Source organism: Salvelinus sp. IW2-2015, linkage group LG19, assembly GCF_002910315.2.
Source record: "Salvelinus sp. IW2-2015 linkage group LG19, ASM291031v2, whole genome shotgun sequence".
Classification (NCBI taxonomy): Eukaryota; Metazoa; Chordata; class Actinopteri; order Salmoniformes; family Salmonidae; genus Salvelinus; species Salvelinus sp. IW2-2015.
In genome coordinates, this window is record NC_036859.1 from 10,182,947 (window position 1) to 10,192,307 (window position 9,361).

The 9,361-nt window shown below is 43.7% G+C and overlaps 1 protein-coding gene across 2 annotated transcripts; it reads right to left on the reverse strand.

Moving 5' to 3' along the window:
* Positions 1-4,172: 4,172 nt before the first annotated feature.
* Positions 4,173-7,950, reverse strand: LOC111979310 (leukotriene B4 receptor 1). 2 transcript variants are annotated; one of them, XM_024009768.2, is made up of 5 exons: positions 7,732-7,950; positions 5,890-6,548; positions 5,569-5,769; positions 5,402-5,445; positions 4,173-5,283 (listed from the first exon to the last, which is right to left on the reverse strand). In XM_024009768.2, exons 2-5 carry the CDS (start codon positions 6,529-6,531, stop codon positions 5,013-5,015), a joined length of 1,158 nt encoding a protein of 385 aa, XP_023865536.1. In that variant the 5' UTR covers positions 6,532-6,548; positions 7,732-7,950; the 3' UTR covers positions 4,173-5,012. The 2 variants fall into 2 exon arrangements, with proteins under 2 accessions (XP_023865536.1, XP_023865537.1); XM_024009769.2 differs by lacking the exon at positions 5,569-5,769.
* Between the last annotated feature and the right edge of the window lie 1,411 nt (positions 7,951-9,361).

The window sequence follows — 9,361 nt, forward strand, 5'->3', positions numbered from 1 at the left end:
GCTATTGTTATTTTACTGCTGCTCTTTAATTATTTGTTACTTTTATTTATTTTATTTTATTTTTCTTAAAACTGCATTGTTGGGCTTGTAAGTAAGCATTTCTACACCTGTTGTATTCGGCGCATGTGACACCTACAATTGGATTTGATTTGATTTTCCCAGTAAATGCGCACTGGAAGTTGCACAGAATTTTCACGACTTTCAAGTTTGCGCTCAGCAGACCTGACATTTGCTCAGTGACGAAAACAATTAGAGGGAGCATTGCACGGCGCTGATAAAACTATTCCTGGAAAATGTATTCTGATAACTTCTAAATAAATTATATTTCATTACCACAAACGTTCCATGAAAAACGATAGAATGAAAAACCAAATAAATATGTACAGCAACCTAGAGGTAGGTAAATGGTGGTTTCTTTCCTGTCTTCTCTCTGGCGGGAGCGAGAATGCTGACGAACTGTACGTGTATGCACTGCGGAGGCCATCAGAGGCTTGACCAGTTTGACAAACTGATCCACCGCAGCATTCACTTTTTAGAGGGACTACAAGAACGGCCAGGTACAAAAACACTGGAGGCTGCAAAAGAGGGAGGACTGGGATCAGTCTCCTTCAGTGAAAATTAGAACATTCTCACCAGCAGTTCCTATCCAGCCTTATAAACAACATGAGAAGCCGCCTGTTCACAACCACAAGCTTTAAAGGCAAGTCCGCAGCGAACCAGGCTGCATCGCTGTCCGAGTACACACACCTAATAGGTCAGGCAAGCAAACATCCTGGACGGCCAGGGAATGCAGCCAGCTCATCAGGAGTTGTCAGCTGGATTCTGATCTTACGTCAGAAGTCAGAAGAGTGGTCTTCCTCTGATGGGAAAATGTAATCCGAGGAAACCATTGCAGCCATGAATTGGTGGACAGCATTATGGCCTGGCTATAGAATATATCTTATTTTAGGTCCTCAACATTACAGAGCTTGTACATTTCCTCAGATGGAGTTATTTGGAATTTCAGAGCAAAACCACTCAATGAGTGGGAAGAGTCCTCAAGAAATCAATGAGATGTTTGTCAACCACAGTGAGTTCTCACAACACCAAGTCACTTTGCAGTGGGGTCAGCATCAACCAGTCTGATTTTTTACATTTAATTTTACAGGGCACCCCCAGTACTTCCTCCATGAGTACAAAAACAACAGCCTTTGATGTTGTTGAAATCATAGTAGATGGTGTGAAAAGCCTGTTCCAGACCAGTCCTCTGGCTTACAGGCTCTGACCTTCTTCAGGGTTCTAAAGATTCAGAGACTTCATCCACAGACTCACAATTTGGTGTTGTGTCTGAGATTAAGCTGTGGTCTGTAGCACATACTTTTGTCCAGAGTCTGAAGAGAAAGCTGGGGTATTTTTTCTTTCAGCATAAGAAAACAGTTGCCAAAATCATTGCTATCATGGCTGATACCAAAAGAAGTCTCAGTCAGATCTTGGTCATTGTTCAGAATGAAATGTCGAGGTCTGAAGAGATGAATACCTCAGGTAAGCTCACCCAACTTCCTAACATAGTGGGAACTATGTTGGAAAGTGTAGAGATGGCTCAGTATGAAGGCAATGAAGAGCTAGAGTATCGTCCACCCAGAACTACCTCCTCCCTATCAAGCTCTTCCTCAAAACCCTTCAGGTCAGAGGACCCATTTGAAACATTGACGCTTCCAGGGATTCCAGTCGAGTTGCCAATCGATAATTGTCCTATTGTAAGAAGCACAACTATTGAAATGAGGGATGCTTCAGTGAGTGCTGAATCCATCACTGATGTGAACCCCAGCAAATCCTGGATTTTGTAAATCTAACAGGAATACAGCAGGTTTCTGAAGAGATTGAAGGAAGTCATCTCCAAGGGGAGAGTTCGCACTACATCCCGTCATATTGTTGATGAACTCCAAAACCTTATTGTGAATCACAGGATCCTGTTTGTGATGGAATCAGTGGCAGCTGGGAGAAGCGCCTTAGACAGTTCTTCTTCCGTTATTCAGGGCAGAGCTCCATCTGTTTTGAGAACCATGTTATTTTGGAATTAATATGCGTCACATATCAGTTTGCCAACAATGTCAAAACATTTTCATTGAGTTAATAAAGCCGCATACAAATATGGTCTCTTTTTGCTTTCTTGAGTAAGGCAGCTCCAAAATGCAGGTGTTTCAGCCTAATCAATATGCTTTCCAAAATATCAGTCAGAATCAATCCATAAACACAGATATTTCAAAAAATCAATTGTTCCATCACTAGCATTCATTTTGAAATTGCCAGCTTGGAGTTTATTCTTTCCTGTGTAGCAAACAGCATGATATAGGACTTTGTTTGATTTATAACCAAATACAACCTATTTTAGACCATGCCCCCAAATATGGTAATGGACCCTAACCAGCACATTGCCCCCATCTACATTTCAAAGTGCAGTAATGATTGTACCTTATATATAATATATTGGGTAGAAAAATGTACCCGTAAAGGTACTGACCAGTACCATGTACTGGTCAAAAAATCTAACGGTTCTATGTGGCACCCAAAAGGGTTCTACCATAGTGACAAATTACAAAATATCTGTTGGTTCTAATTATTTAGTAATATCTATAATACCCACAGAGCTGGTGGCCTAGCAGGAAAGTCAGGTTCCTGGCAACTGACAGGTTGTGAGTTCAAATACCAAGAGAGGTTGTCTTTCAAGTAATCATAATATGGCAGCATACTGCCCCTTATAGAAGTAATACCTTAATCCAGCTCTAAAAATACAGCAATGTGTTGTATATTTACTGTATTTTCATTGCAACTAGTAGCCATGATTTTTTTTTACAGTGTAATGAAAACCCTTTGGCTCTGTCAGTGTAATGAAGAACCGTACAAATGTTAATTCAAAGGGTTATTCAGTGACACATATTGAAAGGTCTTTCACAGCCCCAAAAAGGGTTACCCTGGCCTGCAGGGACAAAATTAAAAACACTTTTTTCGGGTGGTGCTTTGGGTATCTTAATTTTCCAAATGGAGTAGATGATGGAATGATCACTGAAAGAACACCTGAATGTATAATCCTGCCAGGACGTGTCACCAAGATCCAATCCACCAAAGTCCCATTATGAGTTTGTGTATTGACTCTGGTTGGTACTTGAATTCAGTAAAGTACATATTTTCAATAGTTTTATAATCCTTAGCAGATTCTTATTGAAGTCACCTAACATGGTCCCTTCATTTGACCAATACATTCAATTACTGTGGTGATAATATTGTTTATGGAGTCTACTTGGGCATTGGGTGATCTGTAAATGTTACCAATCATCAATGACTTGTTCTCATGTAGAGTTATTTTAACAAAAAAACGTCAACATGTAGAGGGACAATCTCACGTGAAATCTTCATAGACAGTAATTTATCGAGGACATAGGTTTCTACTCCCCCACCTAGAGTGCACCTATCAATTCTATATAATATGTAACCCTGGATTTTTAACTCAGTGTCAGAAATGTTCCTACTCAACAATGTCTCTAAAATTGTTAATAGATCAACATCAAATCAAATCACATTTTATTTGTCACATGGACCGAATACAACAGCTGTAGACCTCACAGTGAAATGCTTACTTACAAGCCCTTAACCAACAATTTAGTATTTACTAAATTAAACTGAAGTAAAAAAATATATATATAAAACATCTTGGTCAGAGCCTTGGTTACATCCACCCTGCTTGCAGAGATTATTCGTCCCTGTGTGGATGACTATGTGAGTCAGTGGTGTCAGTCTCTGCTCTGCCAGGATCCCAAGGGCTGACTGCATAGTTGGGCACCAGATCTTCCTCACTCCTCTCTTTGGGAACAGGTGTCTTCCATCAAGATATTTGTTGTTGGAGTCACACAGATGACAATGTTGTCCCCTGTGTGCTGCTCTGGCAGTGTGCTGCTCTGACTGGGTGCTGCTCTGGCTGTGTGCTGCTCTGGCTGTGCACTGCTCTGGCTGTGTGGTGCTCTGGCTGTGTGGTGCTCTGGCTGTGTGCTGCTCTGGCTGTGTGGTGCTCTGGCTGTGTGGTGTCTGGCTGTGTGGTGCTCTGGCTGTGTGCTGCTCTGCTGGTGGTGCTCTGGCTGTGTGCTTGCTCTGGCTGTGTGTCTGTGTCTCTGGCTGTGTGGTGCTCTGGCTGTGTGGTGCTCTGGCTGTGTGCTGCTCTGGCTGTGTGGTGCTCTGGCTGTGTGCTGCTCTGGCTGTGTGCTGCTCTGGCTGTGTGGTGCTCTGGGCTGTGTGTGCTGCTCTGGCTGTGTGGTGCTCTGGCTGGTGGTGTCCTGGCTGTGTGGTGCTCTGGCTGGGTGGTGTCTGGCTGTGTGGTGCTCTGGCTGTGTGGTGCTCTGGTGGTGGTGCTCTGGCTGGGTGGTGCTCTGGCTGTGTGCTGCTCTGGCTGTGTGGTGCTCTGGCTGTGTGGTGCTCTGGCTGTGTGGTGCTCTGGCTGTGTGGTGCTCTGGCTGTGTGGTGCTCTGGCTGTGTGCTGCTCTGGCTGTGTGATGCTCTGGCTGTGTGCTGCTCTGGCTGTGTGGTGCTCTGGCTGTGTGCTGCTCTGGCTGTGTGGTGCTCTGGCTGTGTGGTGCTCTGGCTGTGTGGTGTCTGGAGTGATGCTCTCCATGGGGCAGGGGTTGAGAATATGTTTTTGTGTGCTAGTGCTGTGGTTGTTGGGTGTGTGGCTGTCAATGCAGGGTGTTGAATGCAGCGTGCGATTCAACAAACATTCAAGCGGCACAAGCAATGAATTAAAAGTAAAAAAGGCACATTTGACAAACACATTTACAAAAGAATTGTGGCAGAGAAGTTGGGTCTAGTGAGGAACTTGTGTCTCACATAAGGTGCACTGAATATTGTAGTGATTGTTTCAGGTGGTCCCATATGCAAGTAGAGGAGCAGATCTATATATCAATAAAAACATGTAAGCAGTCTGTGTGCTGGAGTGCATCGTCATGATGAGTGGTTAGCATGTGCAGTGCAACCCTGCATATGAGTGTCTATTTTCCTTTCATCACAACATTGCCCCCAGTGCTGCTGAAAGACAACGTCTCTTTGAGTCTCTTTCCCTCCCTGTCCCTGGTTGTCGGCTGGCCCTTCCTTATCCCAGTGTCCAGAGATGTCCCTTCAAAGAGGCGAGCCATAAAGGCCATGCCGTCCCCTCTGATGTAGGACTTCCCAGCGAATGTGTAGAGAATAGGGTTGGCACAGCTGCTGATGAAGGCCAGAGCGGAGGTCACAGCACGACTGGGCCGCCATATCCTATATAGTCTGCAGAGGGAGGGATACAGTTCATGTTGCCATTAGTCTTTTTACTATCATTGTATGGTGGTGCTTATGTTATATTAAAATGGAAGGGGAAATGTTGGGTCAGTTGGTGAGCACTTACCTCTTTTTTATTGGTGAAGTGTCATCAAAATGCTCAGCCACCACCTAGGAGAGGCAACCACAGAGCAAAACCTTTCATTCCTTCACTGTAAAATAGTACAACTTCCTATGCTACTCTCCACATTCTGAGTGAAACGTCAAAATAACCAATCCCATATGATCACACACCTGTATTATGTTGATGATGTGATAGGGCAACCAGAAGATGGCAAACATCACAACGATGGCCAGGATGAGATTCTCACTGCGGACCTTGCGACGGAATTTGGTCTGTCTGAGGCGTCTCAGGATGCAGACATAGCTGCTCACTATAATCCCGTACGGAACCAGGAATCCCACTACTGTCTCAAAGGTGTACTGGAACACCAACTGAACATGAAAAATGAGGTAACGATTAACTGCACACATGTAATGATAGCATAGTGGAATACCAGGCGTGTTTGAACATGAATGAGCCTGTCATAATATTCACTTATCTCTTAAACTTACATGCTGAGGCACTCTGTGATCTGAGGCACACACCCGTTGGGTTTTGTTCAGTTCGTTATGATCATCCCTCTGCTCCCTGAACACCAGAGCTGGGATAGCCATGAAGAACACCAGGACCCAGAGCACAACTATTGCCCGCACTACCATCTTCTTGCTGGCCAGGGCCGCTACTCGCTGGGGCCAAACCACTGCCACCAGCCTGTGCAGGCTCATCAGCGTGATGAGGAAGATGGAGGCATACATGTTCAAGTTGCACAGGTAAAACACCCCCTTGCACATGTAGGTGCCAAAGTCCCAGTTCTGCCTAGCCAAATAGATGATGAAGAAGATGGTGAGGCACATGAGGGAGCCGTCGGCGCACGCCAGGTTGAGGATGAGGAGGGTGGTGACGGAGCGTCGGCGGGCACGGGCCAGGATACTCCAGATGATGAAGAGGTTCCCTGGAACGCCGAGGAGGAAGACCAGTCCCAGGATGAGGGCCCCAATGGCTGTGGTGGCGTTGTTACTCACAACGCTGGGATCCTCAACAGTGCTGTTCGAGAACAGGACAATGATGTCATCTTTGATCTCTGTGTCATTGAAGACATCAAGGGAGGAAATGGATGAGTCGGAAGAACGAAGGAAGTCACTGTCATTGGCCATTGGGAATGTTATTGATTCTGAGGGAGAGAGGTGAACAGAGAAAGAGAAAGAGTCATACATAGTACTATTTGGGTGAAATTCGACCTGTTCTTATGAAGCTTTGATTTGGGAAGTGGCATCGAGCTTGATCTTCGAACCCAAGTTAGGTGGATTGTTTTGCATATTACATATTGTTTACACCAATTGAATCCAAGTGCCAAAGGGTTGGACTACGGTTTGATTTGGGATTGGAGATACATAGCTCTCTCTATCTTCTATTACTCTTCTCTCCTTGCGGTAGACAATGTTTTTGCAGCACACATAAAATGTGATGCCACTGAATCAGGCAAGCAAATATTCACATTAGGCCTCCTGGCCAACAGTATACTGGCAGAGCACTGAGACGACATGCTAAAACATGCCAAATGTTAACACTGCTCCTTCAAAAGACTCTCTCTTTCTCTCACAATACTCAACATTGGCACAATCCTTTCCTCCTATCATCAAAGGCATTGTACTTGTCTTCCTCCGTGCTGTAAGTTCTGTTTCTAACTTTCTGTCAAGCTATGGAGAGGAAGGACACCAAATAATGGTTCAAAGAAGTGGAAATCGTCACACTAATTTGACAGGCTATTAACAGGGCAACAAGTTTCCCCTCTTCCAGTTATTTTAACAAAGAAAAAAGGGAAAAAATAAAGAAATTGAAGCAGTTAAAATAGTATTGTATTATAATTGTACTATATGCTGGTTGAATTTCTAGAAAGAATACAACTGTTCTTTGGGAATGTGAGAACATAAAATACACCCTACTTTCCAGACTATGACATTATAGCAGCTTTTGTGTATTTCAAAAGCAGATCAGTGTAGTAGACATGTGTAAACATGAAAACCAAGGCAGAGTTAGGTCAACAGCAAGGAACACAGAACCACACAGAGACAGGAAGGGCTCACCAACACATGGAGAAGAGGGGGAGAGAGGAGACAGAGGAGATGGAACTTGATATAATGAGAAAATATATGAAGAAAAGAGGAAAGAAATGTAAAGTTTTGTAAAGGAATGAAAAGAGAATGGAAAATGAATGAGGAATGATTAAAGAGATATGGAGAGAAAGAGAGAGAGAGAAAGAAAGAGAGAGAGAGCGAGACAGAAAATGAGAATGAGCATACAATGAGAACACATTATGTGCCAGATAAAAGTTCAGGAGATTTGCAGCCACTCACCTTATTACACAATTAAGCATTTAGAGGATGATGAAGAGCAATGGATCTGAGTAGGGCATGTATTATGTGGTGGGATCAGTTTTCTATTTTTCTATGCTCTCTGTTTCTTTCTCTTTTCTGACAGCTCGTATCCCACTCCCTCTCTCTTTCTAACAGTCTATGTTCTTCTTTACAACTGCTTTCCCCGTTAATGTGTCTAATAAATGTGCTGCCCCATGCTGTGAGGGGCAAGAGAGGTGTGTCCTAACTACTTTTTTTTTTCTCTCTCTCTCTCTCTCTCCTTTATTTAACTAGGCAAGTCAGTTAAGAACAGATTCTTATTTACAATGATAGGCAACCCCAGCCCAGCCCCAGACAACGCTGGACCAAATGTGCACTGCCCTATGGGACTCCCAATCATGGCCAGTTGTGATACAGCCTGGAATCAAACCAGGGTCTGTAGTGACACCTCTAGCACTCAGATGCAGTGCCTTAGACCACTGCTCCACTCGGGAATCCAAATGATACTTCATCTGCTAGCGAAATGTAATAACAATTATGTTATTATGCTTGCAAAATTTGGAAACAACAATTGCTGTACAAATTGTTACAATCTTTAAACATTTCCCATTCTCATCCATCACAGTGGATATTTCTGTATCCTCAGGGTACCTTTAAGAGTGTGTTGATGACACAAACATACAATTTTCACAATTATGATCCACCAAACCACACAAACGCAAACATGTACACAGAGAGAGTGTTAGACACTAATCACACACATGCACACACTTGCTCACAGAGCTCTGACACTTACCCAGGAATGTCGGTTATTTCCGGGGTAGGGCACAAGGTAAAAAGAGGACAGCAGAAGCAGAGATGGAAAGTTAAGGAGTGAGTGAAAAATGATACTCCCTTGTCCAGGTACATAAAGACATGGACGTCACCATCACTCACACATTTGATTTCTTCAGAACTGACGGTTGTCAGTTCCTGTCTAACACACACACCACCAAAACATGCATCCAGCCACTCTCTTTTCTGATTTTAGCTCTGTCGTTGAAATACAAATGTATTATCATAAACACTTCCCACTGGTGTTCAGATACACTGAATATATGATATGAGTTTTTAGCAGACACTCTTATCCAGAGCAACTAGGGTTAAGTGCTTTGCTCAAGGGCACATCAACAGATTTTTTTACCTAGATGGCTCAGGGATTAGAACCAGCAACCTTTCGGTTACTGGCCCAACTCTCTTAACCGCTAGGCTACCTGCCACCCTCTTTCATCTCCTATACCTCTCAAATTCATATCAGGACCTCGAAGTCAGTTCCAGTGCTTTTTTCCTTCTTCCCCTCTAATCAGGGACTCATTTAGACCTGTGACACCTGGTGGGTGCAGTTAATTATCAGGTAGAACAAAATAAATGCCGGTACTCCGGACCTCCAGGGTAGGATTTTAATACCCCTGTCCTGTACTGTATATATTCCCTTTCTGGGAATGTTATGGAAAGACTGTTCCACCTTTTTACCACATGGTGGCAACATATCCACATAATTCTATCTTCCTCCGTCAATGAGTGACATTCAACTGTTGACATCAGACAGCAGCTGAAACCCAGCCTGAGGATTTGACCCACATTAGCATCC